Source organism: Labeo rohita, chromosome 22 (genome assembly GCF_022985175.1).
Source record: "Labeo rohita strain BAU-BD-2019 chromosome 22, IGBB_LRoh.1.0, whole genome shotgun sequence".
In the NCBI taxonomy this organism is placed as follows: domain Eukaryota; kingdom Metazoa; phylum Chordata; class Actinopteri; order Cypriniformes; family Cyprinidae; genus Labeo; species Labeo rohita.
The window spans coordinates 28546774-28565320 of record NC_066890.1 but is presented as its reverse complement, the minus strand read 5'-3'; the positions used below and the strand labels follow the sequence as shown (position 1 = coordinate 28565320).

Here is an 18547-nt window from a genome sequence, read left to right as displayed (position 1 = left end):
CAGTGAAATATGATTTTCAAACCCATGCTGATGAAAAAAAAATATTGAGAAAGTGCGCAATCTCCTATAACCTATAAAGTACATTATTGCGAAATACGTCTTGGCTAGATTTACAGAAACATCATCCGTTATGTCTTAAATGACTGTTTAGTTAATGGTTGGGGAAAAATCTGATTGTATTAACATTAACATTAAATAATATGTAACATTTTAGGGCTGTCAAACGATTAATCGTGATTAATCGCATACAAAATAAAAGTTTGAGTTTGCCTAATATTTGTGTGTGCACTTATTATGTATATATAAATACAAACACGTTCATTTAAGAAATATTTACGTAGATGTCTTTATTATAATCTTTATATAATTTATATTCTATATAAATATTTTGTACATAAATAACATTTTTCTTAAATATATACATTAATTTGTGTGTATTTAAATATACACATAATAATTACACAGTACACACATATATACTAGGTAAACTCAAACTTTTATTTTGCATGCAATTAATCGCAATCGTTTGACAGCCCTAAATTAGATCCATGCATTATAGTAGGTCTTAATATAGATCTGTCTCGATGTTAATCAAACATTAAAAGAAAAGACAGAATCGCTCGCTATTAATGATTAAACTACTGTTTATTTGCATCTTTGTTTTTATTTCTAATAACAAAGACAAAATAAAAATGGCTATATTCTGATTAATAATATAGTAATTATTATTAAGAAAAAAACTGGAGGAAAATATGCAACATTGCAAGGTGATTTCACATTGGAAAATTCAGAAAACTTTAACTCAGTTTTTCTCAAAATCAACTCTGCTGACTCTATCGCCTTCAAATGACTAGCGCATTTTTGTCCGATTACAACAAGTCATATATCATTTTGAAGGTATTTTAATGGAGAATGTGAAAATAAAAACTCATTCTGACTCATTTTGCCAGCACAGGTCATCGGGTCACATTTTTTGGTTGAATTATCCAATTACGGAAGCCTTGAATAATTCTGGTTTTGGGTTCACCTAATCATTTCTTTGATCATTTACATTAACAGATGATGTACAACATACTGACACTATTTAATTCATCAGTTTCTGTCTATTTTAAAAATATTTATTGACCAATATTGGAAAATTAATTGATTAAATTGTCATGCAATTGCAGTATTTACAATCTGTTATTTTGCTTATTTAACTTTTTACATAGTAGCATTTATCAGTGCTTCTAATTCACAACATTCTGTCATTAATAAACCCGTAAGACTTTCATTCACCTTCAGAACACAAATTAAGACACTTTCAATGAAATCTGAGAGCTTTCAGACCCCCATAGACAACAATAGTCCGTAATCAGTGGTTCAACTGGAAGTTATAATACTTTTTGTGCACAAAGAAAACAAAAATAACAACTTTATTCGCCGTGGTACTCTCTATAATGGTGCTTGGGTGATACAGAGAAGAGGAACTGATCAAATAAAATCATTATTTTTGTATTTTTGTCCTCGCTACGTTTCTGTGCCTTGACCGTGGCAGGACCCTTCCTGTCTAAGGACGGGTCAGAAAGCTCTCAGATTTCATCAAAAATATCTTAATTTGTGTTCTGAAGATGAACAAAGGTCTTACGGGCTTGGAACGACATGAGGGTAAATAATTAAAAGACAAGTATTTTCATTTTTGGATGAACTACCCCTTTAAAGTGAGCATTATGTGGTGGAAAAGGAAATCTAAACACACATCACAAACACAATAAATATCCAATGCCAGCAAACAATATAGAACATCAGACAAATTTATATTAGAATTACTCTACTACAAGTTCTCTCTCTACTAAACCCTCAGCGTACAGTTTCTTTAAAAAAATCTACTACGCCACAGCTCAGGATAAGATCTCTCCAATCACTCATCAGAAGAACACTGGTATGAACTCATCTGTTTACAAGCAACTCCACATGCAAAATTACATGACAAATATGCAAACCATTCTGCTTGTGTAACTACATACAGAGGTTTAGACAAAGGCTCTGAAGGGAGACAGGCTTCTGTGGGAGTTTTAGGTGAGCAGGTACACACGTCATTCCAACAAAACCTGCAAAATCCCCAGTTTTTCTCTCTTCCCTTTGTTCGGTTTGGTAAGCGACCCTAATATTGGAGCAAACGCTCATTTCAGGTCTTCTATAACAGAGCAGCAATCAATACCTTGTCTATAAGCACACTGAAGTACTTCCAGATGACCCTTCCTGTTTAAAAAGGGGGGATGGGTGGTAAAAAAAAAAAATGTGGTATTGAGGGTTTCTTGGTGGCACTAGTGGATGCCTGGTTTTGGGGAACTGGCTCTCCACTTCTGGGAGCCCAGCCAGAGTCACAATCCTATAGCAATCCTCGGATTAGTTATGAACCAGATTCCACAGATCTCAAGATTTGCATGTTATATCCCATTATCTTTCCTCCCAACTGGAGGACTTAACTTGCACTAAGTGCATCACTGGCCACTTGAGGAAAAAAAAAAAAAGAGAGAGAGAGAGTAGAGAGTCAGAGTTTCCTCAAATTCCACCACAAGGAAGTTTACAAACAAACGAAAAAATAACGGTTGAATTCTACGACTGCAAAAACCTAGTCACCGTTGAAGCCCAGACTTGGAGAAGCCAATATAACTGCGGCGCTGACAGTGAGGAGGATTTGACTCATGGGAACCCGCTTGTTTTTCTGCCCCTGATCCACTGACACGCTAGGGAATGGCCACTGTTATCAGCCTTGCCTGAGATAGCAGGCTTGATGGGGCGGCCGGTCCACGGGGATCCCAGAGCTGAAGTTAATCAGACGGAGACAGGTCTGGAGCAACCCATGGGACCGCCGCCACCGCCTCCTCCTCGTCCTCCATCTCCACCATCCCCATCACCACCAAAACTCGTCACGACCTCCACCGTAAGACTCTTCACACAACATTAGCCTGGTGTCTACAAAAGCCTCAAAAATAGACAGAAAATAGCCTCAGGTCTTTTAAGAAGTGGCCAGCCATTGGCTCGAGAGTTGGCGGCTGGGGAAAAAAAAAAACGCTCGGGAAGACCAACGCCACTGAGTAACCCTCGAGGAACAAACTTGACGTCTTCGCTTCATCCTAGCCCAATTAATAAAGCCCCAAACCCAAAATTAGTGCTTTCTGAAGGCAAATGGAGATGAATAGCCTGATGAAAAGATTTGAGAAAACATTCGGAACGGGACACAACGCAGGCCGGATATGCTCTGACCTCCTGAACTTTGCTGAGGGTTAAAGGTCGGGGGAAACCGGTCATTAATCCTCAGACTAGAACTCGAGGGCAGGACATCTGAGCTTTCAAACTCGCCCCGAGTCCCGGAGGTCCAGTAGCAAAGCCTAGAATCTGAACTGGGGTTTACTTAGAAAAGGCCACTGAGCATTTCAAACAGTCAATCGGAGCAGACAGCCTGTTTCACAACAGCCGAGCACGGGTGGTCAGTCGTGCGGAGGAGGGGGTCGTCAGAACACTCATTTCGACAATCCCAGGTGTCCATTGGGTGTTAGAAATGATTAGGCGTATAGATTAATTGAACACACGTCAGACTTAATTAAGCATGGCGTTTAATTAACCATGTAATTAATCTTATAGAGGCCGTACACAGGCGCGCAGATTCCAATTGGTTGAAACTTCAGCAGGCAGCTGACACGAACTTGTAACTGTTCTCTGCGAGCAAGTCCAGTAAATTAAACGTCTGAAGCAAGAATAGATGCATAATCCCTTTCGTGACTCAAGCCCTGAGATCTGGCCCAGGTGAGACGCCGGTGCTAGCAGTTAGCGGTAAATCACAGTTACTTTCATTTAATCTTTGACGTATTATCCTCCTCTGGAGTGCATTCACAAGGTTTTAATACTGCTAATGTGGCGGGTGAAAGATATTTGCACAATTTATATTTGACGCCAAATTTCAGCCAAAGAAAACATGCAGAGTGGGAAAGAGGTCCCAGTGTACTCTGCAAAATTGTAGATACAGGCGCTAACACTCAAACTCTTCAAGACCGAGCCCAAGGGTTGAGCGAGGGTCAGTGTTTGTGGTCATATTAACATGGTCATTTGCAGTTGGAAAGCCGTGCCAACAAAGAACTACCCTTTTTGGTGGAGCTCAAGGGTTGTCCACACATGCTACTCCAGTTCTCCATTAAGGCCTTCCCACAGATCAAGAGGTCAAAAGGGTCATGATGCAGACCTTCAAGACCTTTAGCCTACTCTTAATCCTGTGGCCTTAAAGGGATAGTTCACCCAAAAATTACAACTGTGTTCCACAGTGGAAGGCAAGTCATATTGGTTAGGAACAATATGGAGGTGAGTAAATTATACCAGAATTTCTTTGTGGGGTGAACTATCCTTTTAAAGGATAAATTCAGAATTTCCTGATAATTTACTCACCCTCATGTCATCCCAAGATGTTCATGTCTTTCTTTAGCTGAAAAGAAATTAAGGTTTTAGAGGAAAACATTTCAGAATTTTTCTCCATATAGTGGACTTCAATGGGGATCAATGGGTTGAAGGTCCAAACTGCAGCTTCAAAGCAGCTCCTACACGATCCCAATTGAGGAACAAGATTCTTATATAGCAAAACCATTGGTATTTTCTAAAGAAAATAAATATTTATATATTTAACCACAAATGCTCGCCCTGGACTAACTTTGCGATGCACAGCCACGACTTCACGCATTGCGTAATAACGTTAGAAAGGTCATGTGTGATGTAGGTTGAAGTACCAACCCAGTGGAAAGCTCCATCTCATTTTCTCCTCCAACTTCTGAATCGTCCAACATCGTTGCCTGACCTTTTTTTGTAAAGAGTGTTTGACTTTGTCGCACATTCGCTTTGTAAACACTGGGTCAGTACTTCCGCTTACACCTCACATGAGCTTCCATCGTAATTACGTAACACATGAAGTCGAGCTATTGCAAGATGAGCATTTGTGGTTAAAAAGTACATAAATGACCGATTGTTTCACTAGACAAGACCCTTATTCCTCGGCTGGGATTGTGTCTTTGTAGCTGCATTGAAACTGCAATTTGGACCTTCAACCCATTGATCCACATTGAAGTTCACTACATAGAGAAAAATCCTGGAATGTTTTCCTCAAAAACCTTAATTTCTTTTCAACTGAAAAAAGAAAGACATGAATCTTGGATGACATTGGGGTAAGTAAATTATCAGCAAATTTTAATTCTGGAGTAAAACAATCCTTTAAAAATATGGCTTGGTGTGCCAGAACTTTATTACAACCAAAGGTGTATCCTGGTATGTCGACAATGAAGCTCAAGTATTTCCAAAAAAGCTTTAAAAAGTCATAACCTTGGGGAACATATTCATAGCACACATGCTCAATCAGAAATCGATTAAATGACCCAAAGCTTAAGACAGACAGCACTGGTAACTGCAAACAGACGGTAAACCTGGCCATTTTCTGAACAGCAGAACTTCAGGTTCAACCCAACCCCACAGCAGATAAAAAAGGAACTCACATAGTCGTGGAAAGCCTTGGCCTCACTGGAATGTTCACATGTCTCCCGTCGATCTGGAGCTGCACAGTACAGATCCCAGAATACACTGCAAAATAAGGCAGAATAAACAAAGCTGAGTATCAAATACATGGGTGAACTTCGCCGAACAGCTGCCGAACTAAACACCAACACGCTGTGGTACACTTTACCAAGGCCATGTGAAAAACAGTACTGAATGGTGTGGTGTGTTCTAGGCCTAGTTGCTCTAATTTCTCCAATTAACCTAATTTTTACTGAAAATGCTTTTACTGAAAAGCTTGTGTTCAGCGGTGGCGCAACTGACCTACTCACAAATAAAAACACAACATTGCAGTTGTCATTTACAAGCCTTGAGGGTTTATTTTAACATGCAATATAATTTAACTCAGTGGCTATTCACCATAGGGAGCTTTTTTGAGACAACCATGAAAACCAGTTGAAGTCAAAAGTTAACTTTAAATGTTAATTATTTACCAAAATAAGAGGGATCGTACAAAATGCATGTTTGTTTTCATTAAGTACTGAACTGAATAAGATATTTCACATAAAAGACGTCTACATATAATCCATAAGATGACCCTGTTCAAAAGTTTACATACACTTGATTCTTAATACTGTGTTGTTTACCTGAATGATCCACAGGGGTGTTTTTTGTTCATGAGTCCCTTGTTTGTCCTGAACAGTTAAACTGCCTGCCGTTCTTCAGAAAAATCCTTCAGCTCCCACAAATTCTTTGGTTTTTCAGCATTTTTGTGTATTTTGAACCCTTTCCTACAATGACTGTATGATTTTGAGATCCATTTTTTCACACTGAGAACAACTGAGGGGACTCATATGCAACTATTACGGAAGGTTCAAACGCTCACTGATGCTTCAGAAGGAAACACAACGCATTAAAAGCCGGGGGGTGAAAACTTTTGGAATTTGAAGATCAGGGTAAATTTTACTTATTTTGTCTTCTGCAAAACATGCAAGTATCTTCTGTAGTGTCTGAAGGGTAGTGCTGAATGAAGGGGGAAAAAAAAAAAAAAAGATATTTAGGCAAAGTAAGAAAAATTTACACATCTTCAGTCTGTTCAAAAGTTTTCACCCCCTAGCTCTTAATGCTAGATGTTTCCTTCTGAGTGAGCATTTGAACCTTCTGTAATTGTTGCATATGAGTCCCTCAGTTGTGAAAAGATGGATCTCAAAAATCATACAGTTATTGTATGATTCTTCTTATTTTAGTAAAATAATTAACATTCTGCAGATTATGCAAGGTGTATGTAACTTTTGACCTCAACACATTTTAGGTAATGTAATCTACTTTTTAAGGGTATTTTTATTTCCCTGATAGCACACGTACATCTGGGAGATGTCTATTTGACATCTGCAAGACATATTTTTTTTTTTAGAGTGTTTGCTCATCGGCAATATGTCTATAGGATGTTTCCTATCAGATGTCAAATAGACGTCTATTAGATGTCTTTAAGATGTGTATAATTTAGACTGTATGTAAAACTGACATCTTACAGACATCTATCAGATGTTTTGTACACATCAGATGCTTTCCAGATCAAGTGATCTTTAACAGACATCTTGTAGACGTACGTGTGCTATCTGAGTATTGATATAGTATAGTATACATAATGAAGGTGAGTGAACAGTGAGTTGACAAAAACCTAATAATTCATTTAATCATAAAAATGTAAAACAAAAATGTAAAAACTTGAAAAATAAAAGTTTACCTGCATGACTTCAATAAATCCAGAATCAATAAATTATGAATAATTTACTGCCAAAATATGTAATCATGTAATCTATAATCTATAATTACAAGTACTTAATTTTTGGAATCTGATTACATAATCTAGATTACACGTAACGTTCAAGTTATTGATTCATGATGCAAAACAAACAGCACTTAGGGGGCATCGCAGATTAAATTTTTCAGCGGTGTAAAAGCGCAAAATTTGGTTTCGGATCAGCCATTGTCTCCAGCACAGTGTAAAAGGCAAATCAGAGGAAGAACAGAAAACGGATCGTCTTCAGCATCACACTCAGAAGAACCTGACAGCTTCTATCAAAGCTGGGTCACAACTATCATAACCCCTGGATAGCTTCCCACTTTATGAGGTGTGACCTGCGAGTGGCTAATCAATTAGGCTTGATATTTGTTAATTAAGGAAATACAGTCCTTAAGGGCTGCTAGGGGGAGCGGGTTGCACTCCAAATGGTCCCTTAATTACTTCATTGAAAATAAGTACCTGTTAAACAGGTCGGCATTAAACCGCTCTCACTCTTTAGATATTGATTTAATGGACGCTTCATAAAAGCTGCTGAAGCAGGGCTTAAGAAAACCAACGCAAGTTGTTCCATCTTCCGAGGCAGCACTTTTTACCGCTGCGCATTATTTCTGCTGACGTAACAAAATTAGACTTCTGTTCTGAATGTGGGGAAAAAAGCTTACGTTTGATGTGACAGATTGCAAAAGGGACAAAATAGGCCGCTCACGGCACAGCGACAGGTCAATGGGGCTAATCAGTTTCCACCCATTTCATATATCTTGCCGTGGAGTGGAAACCATTTGACGGATTTGTGTTCGTGAGCATAACGCAAAGGATAGCTTATGACAGCTTTCATAAATCACTCACTGTTTATGGGTGGAATAAGAGAGCAAGGTTAAACAACGTTCAGCTCATCAGACTACAAAAGTAGAGCAGCTGCAGTAAAAAAAAAAAATCAAGTGTTTACATTTAAATGCAGATTGAATTCATACTTCGTAAGGGAAAATTAAAACTCTGTCATCAGTTACTCAAAATGAGGGGATCTTCCATGGAACACAACAAGAGAAAAATGCCACACTGGTAGCCCTTTTCCATGAAATTACAATGAATGGACCTTCAAACTTTCAAAAGGACACAAAAGAACCATAGAAACATCATCAAGGTAGTTCATTCGACGAAATAAAATGAACGGATGAGTTTAATTCATGAATTAATCATTCAGACCATTTCTGAGAACTGGCTGAACTAATTCAAAGGAAAGATTCTCAGATTCACAAACCAAACTTCTCTCATGAACATCAAATAAAACAGCTAAATTTCAGTTTGATCTTCACACAAAGCCATCATACAACTTCAAAAACTTTCACGTCAAGATAGTTTTGCATTCCTTTAAAAAGTGGAGGTGATATACTATAACAAATGAGAGGAGGAGTAACCCGAACACACAAAAGACCAAAAAAATAAAAGGAAACCGAACCAAAGACGACAAGATGCATTACAAGAACCATAGATAAGTGCATAAACGAGCGCTCGGCAGGAGGCACCATACATTAACACCTCACATCCTATAGAAGCTGTAAACCAGGAAACAAATAAAACAGGTGAAAGGAAGGGAAAAGAAAGGCACTTTGACAGAAGAACGTCATGCCTGTTCTTCGCCCTTCAGTCAGTGCACAATAAAGCCGGCCGGCATTATCATATCTATCAGCTGCCGTTAAAGAGATTGCAGCTTTGTCGGAAAGCTGCTGGAGGGAGACAGCAGGACCATCTCAAATCCAATCAGGGTGCAGGGGAAATGAAATAAGACGCCAGTTACACTTTGTTACTGAAAAGCCGCAACTAGACACACATCAAGGTGGGGAGGAACGGCGAGCGCGAGCATGAGCGAGTCACGTTTTTCTGAAGAAAGTGAGTTGGGTTGGCTTAATCGCAGCATGAAAGCTTGTGCATGAACACTCAGGAAATGTGGGAAAGTTTGTCTTTAAAAAGCTGGTGTGATGACACTGTAACATACCTGAGTGGCTTTTAAAACATGAGGAGTGACACTTATATTAGCCTACCAAGTGTGAAATGATCCAAAATACTAAAATGTAACCCTGGACCACAAAACCAGTTTTAAGTAGAATGGGTATACAAGTAGCAATAGGCAAAAATACATTGTATGGGTCAAAATTATCAGTCTTTCTTTTATGTCAAAAATCATTATGATGTCAAGTAAAGATAGTGTTCCATGAAAATATTTTGCAAATTTCCTACCGTAAATATATCAAAAGTTAGACAACTTTAAAGGTGATTTTCTCAATATTTAGATTTTTTTGCAACCTCAGATTCCAGGTTTTCAAATAGTTGTGTTTCAGCCAAATATTGTCCTATCCTAACAAACCATACGTCAATGGAAAGCTTATTTATTCAGGTGATGTATAAATCTCAGTTTCAAAAAAACTGATCCTTATGACTGGTATTGTGGTCCACGGTCACAAATATACAGAATATAGAGCAGTACTAAAACTTAAATACACAAGAGAAACACTAGACAGATCAGAAGAAAAAAGGGGTATTGGAATGGGGCAATGACCTAAACTACTGGATTCGAACACTGGTTGCCCGCACTTGCAACAGGCCTGTACATGTACACTTCCCGCCATACCGTGTCTCCAACATTTTTTCCTTTTGATAATAGATATAAGACAATATACACTCATCAACATCCCAGAAAAGTAACTTCCAGTGCTTCAACGTGACTTATTTCACTGCTTTTCCTACTTTTCGTCCAAAATATCTAAAAAGTCTAAAATCAAGAAGGATTTTTTAGACAAGCGAAAATTATTCTTGTTTTTGGAAAAAACAAGTCAAAATTAAGTCAGTTTTTGCTTGAAACAAGCAAAATAACCTGTCAATGGGGTAAGCAATATAACCTTGTTTTCTACTTGAAATAAGATTATTTTGCTTACCCCATTGGCAGATTATTTAGCTTGTTCTAAGCAAAAACTCACTTAAATTTGATGTCTTTTTTCTGAAAACAAGACAATTGTTTTTGCTTGTCTAGAAAATCCTTCTTGATTTAAGAATTTTTAGATATTCTGTCTGGAAACAAGACACAAAAATCTAAGTAAGAAAAGCAATTTTTGCAGTGTTTGGAGTAAAACAGTAAAAGCAAATATGTAGGAGGAAGTAATTCAATTGCGTGGGAGTTTACCTATTAAAACACAAAGAAACCAAATGAGAGTTTGCTAAAACAAAGCCTAAATAGCCTTTTGGAAGTTTTATACAAATTATTTACTTTGAGACCAGAAACATTAATCCATTATCTGCCTGTTATTTTGATTTCAGTAACATGCTGCAATACACCAGAAGTACTAGATAGAAAACACTTGTTAGGAAATTACACAACGCTCATGCAACAACAAAAAGACGTCACTGGGCAATATAAACAAAATGCTTTATGCCCATTTGTTAACCCTCATATGTTTCTTTTGCTTTCAGCATCAATGCAATATTGTAAAACATGACCTGACCTATGAGTTTATCAGGGTTAGATGTAAATCAGCCGCCTTTTCAATTACAGGAAGTCTTTTTAGACTGTGTTAGAGATGAAAGAGATGTCAGAAAAGATGTCAACTTTAAATGCACACACAACCGTTTGAAAGTAAGTCCATGTGACATTTGTGTCGCCCGACTTTCTTCTTTTACACCAGACATTGATTAAACAAATACATGCGTTTATGCGTAATCGCAAACGGTCGTCTTTTTTGGCGATCCACACCTGCACCCCAACTAAAACCACCACCCCCAACCCCTTGCTTGCCTTACAACAGATGTGGATGACTGCCCCTCTCACCAAACTTTGCCTCCACCCCCTTTCAGCCCCACCCCAGAGCCTGGTGCTACCATTCAAACCCCTTACGACAGGAAACTGCCTTAGACAGAAGGGAAGAAAATGCAAACGGGGGTGGGGGGGGTTGTAGTGGAGAAGGAGATTTGGCTGTTTAACACAAAGAAGACTGGAATGCAAGGAGTTAATCCGTTTGAGGGTTCTTCCGCAAACAAAGGACAGGCCTGGAGACAAAGGTTGGTGGGGGTACGCACGGGGGGGGAGGGGTTGGCTTTCCCTTACCATCTGGTCCTTTTGTTTGGGGGAGGGGGGTTGGTGAAGAGGGCGGTGCTCTGTGGCCCCTCCGAGTCCCTGAAACCCCGACACGACCCCCCTCCTTTACGTGCTACAGCTCCAGACAGACGCTCCTCCAATAGTGTCAACACCATACAGGGACCCTCCAAAACCTACTAGACTCCTAATAATCTCACAGAGGGGAGCCAGTAATCCAAGATGGAGAATAAGTTGAGTGTGATAAATGAACACACCGCTCTGTGTGAATCTGATCTACACACACTGATCTTATTTTTGAGTAAGCGAAGAACATAACGTGAATTCCAGACAAACACGAGAGTCTCCGATGGGCCAGAGTCAGGATAGATGCCATATTTCATTTGGTTCCGGTGAAATAAGGCCGTAATGGATAGGTGTACACTCCATCTGATTGGTTCTATTGTTGTGTACCTTGGGCTCGATGGTTAGACAGGCAAAACTCTGAAAAGAAGTCTTTCTGAAAAAATACCAGAGGACGAAAATAACAAATCCTGGAAACAAAAGGGGTTCCCTGCTGTAAACACTAGCATGAAATTCCAAGCTAGTCCAAACTAGTTGAAATCAGATTTTTGCTAGCCTAGCTAGTCCACTAGCTTAGCCTTTTTTTTTTAACTAGCAAAAAAAAGTTGGTCAACCATCAGAGTCTGGGAAAGGAACACTTGCTGATTAGCCAAGATAAGAAGCCTTAGGTGCAATTCTGGTTTCTACCCTGGCTAAGGCTCACAGAGAAGAAGCTAACAAAGACAATACAAGAACTCATCTTGGAATCAACCACGCTTTCATATCGTCAAATCCTTCCCCAACATCTGTGTATATAAACAGGCCTAACGCTGTATGGCAACATACAAATGCAAGCGCAATAAGGAGGCACCTACTTCCAAGAATAATGGACCAGCGTTCATTTAGGCTCTCTACTGCTGCTAACAGCTAGCATGGCCAGACCGTTAGAGAATGTTAGGGGTTTTGAGTTACAAGATCGATACATACCACCACCATGAGTGCAGGAATCCAGGAGGCTCTCCTAATGTGATATTCTTCTCCCATCGGATCTAAAAAGGTAGAAACAGACAGAGAGAGATGGAGAAAAAGAGGTCAAGTATGAATAGAACAGGTTCACAAGGCATGAACTACAGTTTAAAAAGCTGCTTTACAACCCCAAAACAATGAAAAGCAAATTAAACATCTAGTTCTTTTGGTTCGGCAGACTAACCGTTCCAGTCTAGGGATATACAAAAACCATTCAGCTGTTGTGTTATCAGAACGACTCGCTGAATAGTTAGTCCTAAACAAACCATTTAATGAGGTCTCATTGGTTTGAACCACACTGACTGGCATATATGAATACCTCAATAATGAAGACATAGCTTAAAGTTTTATAGCTTAAACAGATGCTCAAAAACGAATGCAATTGTGATGCAATGTCCAAAACACCTTGTAAAGGACAAAACAGACATTCAACCCTAATTGTAATGCACATCAAGACCGACCTCTGAAGTATATGTCCAAAATATGCCTCCAACACATCATTTCAAGTTTCTGCACCAAATCAGGTCACGTTCACTCTCTCTTTTCACATTACCCCTACTCAGCCTACCAGAGTAACGGATGGTACTTTTGCAAGCAGACATATCGATTTTATAACATGCCCTGTCCATAACTATGCACCCAAAAAGCTGATGTGCATTATTCTGCGTCTCCCTGATGTAAGGGACTGATTAACAGTGTTTTAAAGCGTGTGTGTGTTTGTGCTGATCAGTGCAGAGCTGTGTAGCCCCTTGAGGTCCAAGGTGTAAGTAGAGGGAGTTTCAGCAGTAATTGTGAGGTGGCAAAGGGAACAAGCAGGTGACTGCTCCCTCATTAAGCTTCAATGCACAGGTGCGTCCTCCTGCTGTGTACCTGCCTGGGCCGAAAGACCTCCCCTGTGGTGTACAAGTGTGCCTGCGCTAAGGTCTCGAGATCTGACGAGCGTTCGCCTAATTGAATAGCAACGGCGGTAATGACGACTGTCGACGGCACGCATGTTGACGCCCTACTGCCGTTACAAAAACACTGAAACGTTGGTAAACACAGCCATCTGTTTACTTGTTGACTCTTTAATATTTACTTAAGGTGTACAGTCAAATTTTGCATGCATAAATGGCCTAGGCTGCAGAATTCACCTTAAAAAACTGCTATTGGGTTGGGTTGATACCTAAATTCTGGCATCAATACATGAGGCAACAAATAAACAGCCTCAGGCTAATAATGCATTTAAACTATGACTGTCAAGAGATTTAATAATTATCAATAAGTAGTGCTGTCAAATGATTAATCGCAATTAATCGCATCCAAATTAAGAGTTTTTGTTTACGTAGTGATGTGTGTAATGTGCATATTTATGACGCATTTATAAATACACATGTGCATGTACATAATTGCTTTTATATATTACAAATATTTATACATAATTATATGTAAACATATACATGTAAATACATGTAATTAATATATATATATATATATATATATATATATATATATATACACACACACACACTGTATGTGTGTATTTATATATGCACATAATAAACACATACACACATATTATGTAAACGAAAACATTTATTTTGGATGCGATTAATCGTTTGACAGCACTATCAATGAGTTTTTGAATTTTGCAGTTAACATGAGTATATTCCAAATTTCTTTTTAAACAAAAAAACAATTAAATTAGTTAAAAATTGTTAATTAAGATGACACACATAGAGAAATATATTACATCTGACAATGCTATTTTTCATTTTAACAATGCACATGAACTGCAACTAAACTATGAAAATACAAATCTGCAATAAATAATGATGTAAACCTTTTTTTTTTTTTTCCCATGTTTTTTTCTATACATGTAATCAAACATTTTTGCCAGCTTCTTAAAAATCTTTGTTAAAAAAACAAAAATCATGAGTTATGATTAAATTTCACCCGAAAAATTAGAGGTTGACCGACTGATCGGTAGCACTTTACAACCTTATGAACACTTTAGAGTCCATTTGTAACATTGACTAAGCTTATTTACTGTTGTGGAAGTATTGTTAGATTGTTAATTACATTATTTACTAATATATTTTTTAAATTTCAAAGCTGTATATATTATCATTACTTAATGCACTATGAACTAACATGAATGATCAAGGTGTAATTAATGTATTACTATTTATTTATATTTAAAAAGCACAGTACATTTCCATGTTTCAGTATTTTTTTTATATCTATCTATCTATCTATCTATCTATCTTATATATATATATATATATATATATATATATATATATATTCAAATTGCATTTTGAATTGAATAATTGCAACTAATTGTTTTGCAGACCTAATCTATTGTACTTTGAGTGTTATGTTTGTTTCATTCAGGATCTGTTATCAGTTGATTAATCTGTTATTGGCCAGAGTGATCCAACCTTGTTATCATTATTGGTAAAATCCACTATTGGTAGACCTTTTATGGTGCCCCCAAGTTTGAACTTCCAAAATGCAATTTAAATGCAGCTTCAAAAGGGCTCTAAACCAGTGGTTTTCCAACTTTTTAAAGAGCAACCCTATTTTTTTTTCTTAATATATATAAATCAAATCAGTCACTGCGATTTCAAGAAAATACCCCATTTATGTGCGGATGTCACTCCTGAAACTTGCAGCAAGTACCACATTGGTTCTCTTAGTAACATGAAGAAAAAAAAATTATTTAAATTCTGAATGCATTATACAAAGCCAAGAGAGCGCGCAAAGTCCCTTTATCACTAAAAGGCTGCCACTCATTTCAGTTTATTATGATCTCAGAAAATTAAGGCTATAATCAATGAATCTCTCTCTATGTGTCACAGTTAATCTCTTTTTTACATTCACGTTTATTATAATGAGAGGGTTCGCGAGGACTTAAAGGAGAAGTCCACTTACAAAACAAAGACTCACACATAATGTACTCACCACCTTGTCATCCAAGATGTTCATGTCTTTCTTTCTTCAGTCGTAAAGAAATTATTTTTTAAGGAAAACATTTCTGCATTTTTCTCCATATAATGGACTGATATGGTGCCTCGATTTTGAACTTCCAAAATGCAGTTAAAATGCAGCTTCAAACGATCCCAAATGCAGTTGTAAACGATCCCAGCCGAGAAAGAAGGGTCTTATCTAGCGAAACGATCAGTTATTTTTATTTTAAAAAATACAATTTAAATACTTTTTAATCTCAAACGCTCATCTTGTCTTTCTCTCCCTGAACTCTGTGTATTCTGAATCAAGACAGTTAGGGTATGTCTCAAAACTCCAATCGTATTTTCTCCCTCAACTTCAAAAATCATTTCAAAATCATCCTACATTGCTGCAGAAGTACCGACCCAGTCTTTGCAAAGTGAACATGCAAAGATGATCAAACACCCTCAACAAAAAGGTAAAACAACGATACAGGACGATTTTGAAGTTGAGAGAGAACATGAGATGGGAGTTTTGAGACATATCCTAATGAACCGGAACAAAAACAGAGTAACCCTTGGGTTTGAAAACCACTGCTCTAAATGATCCCAGCCGAGGATGAAGGGTCTCATCTACCGAAACGATCGGTTATTTTCTAACAAAAAAAAAACATAAATAACAATTTATATACTTTTTAACCTCAAATGCTCATCTCATCTAGCTCTGCGTGAACTCTGTTATTCCAGTTCATGACAGTTAGTGTATGTCGAAAAACTACCATCTCATTTTCTCCTCCAACTGCAAAATCATCCTACATCGCTGTTTTACCTTTTTTGTAAAGGGCGTTTGATCTTCTTTGCATGTTCACTTTGTAAACACTGAGTCGGTACTTGTGCAGCGATGTGGGACGATTTTCTCAATTTTTTTTTTTAGAAAATAATCAATAATTTCATTAGATGAGACAGTTCTTCCTCAGCTGGGATCGTTTAGACCATTTAAGCTGCATTTTGGAAGTTCAAACTCATGGACACCACTGAAGTCCATTATATGGAGAAAAATCCTGAAATGTTTTCCTCAAAAAACAATTTCTTTACGACTGAAGAAAGAAAGACATGAACATCTTTGGATGACAAGAGGGTGAGTACATTATCTGTAAATTTCTGTTCTGGAAGTCAACTTCTCCTTTAATGTTAAACTTCTCATCTAGATTTAATTTAAAGATAAAATATAGAATTAAATAATATTTAGTAAAACCATATTTAATGAATCTCACTCAACATATCCAAGCGCATCGTCCAAATACTCCTGAACGATCCTGTACTGCAGTACAAAGAATTTTAAAATTTTAAAGCAGTGCTTTTTTATTAAATATCTGTGTATTGTGGCACCTTATACTTGCTAAAACTCAGAAACAACATCTCACCTGTCTGACCAAGCTCCCTGGAGATTCTCACAAGCACAAGGCCAGACTTTGGCACAGCGTTTTATCTTTGTCAAACTTTGTCTGAGCAAAACATTTAAAAACACTGGGCACTTTTGGAAGTCCACTGTGAGCGCTTAATGATACCCACATAAACAAACACAGCAGGTACCGAAGGAGCGTGGCAAATGCAATAAGATAGATGATAACATTTGAAAAGTTCACAATCTGTAAAGGTCCCGAAGCACTAAAGAAGAGCTACACAATCTTGTTAATGTCTTATAATGTCAAACAATTAACATTTACACATCTTAATAACTACAAACACATCTAGTCAAAAACGGCTACCTTATTCATTCAAATATCACATGAATAGGCTGAATGGACGTTACATGCTTCTAACTATGAATGACTTTCAACATAAAGCACAATAAAGCACTTTGTGATGAATTTCAAGCCTGCAGGTTGGCAAAAATCTGGCTAACAAACTTTGTACAACTTCTTAAAAAGATGACAAACCAGTGCAAGTCTTCGATCGGCCTTAAAAAAAAGAGCAGGGAGTATATTACAAACCAATTGCACCTATTCCCACTGAGGCCAGCGTTAAATCAGACTTTTAACACGCAGTCGTGTTTAAGAGCGGTTCTGAACAGAAGTGGTGGCATCACCTCCACTCCAGTCATGTAGTGTACTCAAGCTGGATATAACATTCATATAGTAAGAACAGCACTGACACCATCTACAGCAGAAGCTCCAACGCTTCACAAACCCATAACGGCAACCCACTTTACCACGCTAGTAGTAACCGCACAAATGTTAATGCTCTGATTGCGCCCCCTCAGTGGCGTGCAAACTGATTTTCAGAAACAGAATTACAGGTGACACATTCTGTAATATAGGAACGACACTTCCATTTATTGATCAAGACCTTTCAATGTTTCAGCAGCTAAACGCAGGAGAAACAATACCAGAAATCAGAATTCAGAGGTATCTGTTGCACAAAAACTATAGTGTACAATCTTTAAGAGTGTTGTAATGAGCAATCGATTAATCAATACGACCAAAACTTACATAGTCACAACCAAAATGTACTTTTTTGGCCTTTGAATTAAAGGGACAGTTCACCCAAAAATAAAAATTACCACATGATTTACTCAACCTTAAGCCATCCTAGATTAGAGTTTTTTCTTTCAGATGAATATAATCGGAGCCATATTAAAAAAAATGTCCTGGATCTTTCATTCTTTATAATAGCAGTGAATGGGTGTTGAGATTTCAAAGCCCAAAAAGTGCATCCATCCATCATAAAAAGTACTCCACACAGCTCCTGAGGGTTAATAAAGGCCTTCTGATGTGAATCAATGCATTTGTGTGAAAAAAATATCCATATTTACAACTATATAAACTGTAATCTGTAGTTTCCGCTAACAGAAGAGTAGAGAAGGGAGCAAAACAAACCACTGGTCACGAATTAAATGCAGAAAACGAGGATTTGTAAGAAAAATATTGGTGGATTTTGATATAAGCCAAGAGGAGACTGGTTTTCCTTTGCTGTAAACAAAATTTTAGGGATGCACCGAAATGAAAATTCTTGGCCGAAGCCGAAACCAAACAAAATGAAACACCAAAGCCAAAAGCTGATTACCTAACATGTTTTTTTGTGCTTCCACTGCCCCCACCCCCATGTATTTTACCCATTTTTTTTACCATTGCATAAATTAAATAGCCA

General features: G+C 37.7%; 1 protein-coding gene across 1 annotated transcript in view; it reads right to left on the bottom strand.

Annotated features, from left to right (window-relative positions):
- The window catches only part of ssbp4 (single stranded DNA binding protein 4), a 74936-nt gene that overhangs the window by 44989 nt on the left and 11400 nt on the right, over positions 1–18547 (bottom strand). Inside the window, exons 3-4 of the mRNA XM_051095032.1 lie at positions 12429–12490; positions 5514–5598 (exon numbers count right to left, since the gene is read on the bottom strand). Coding sequence (XP_050950989.1) covers positions 5514–5598; positions 12429–12490 — 147 coding nt within the window. The remainder of the gene's footprint in view (positions 1–5513; positions 5599–12428; positions 12491–18547) is intronic.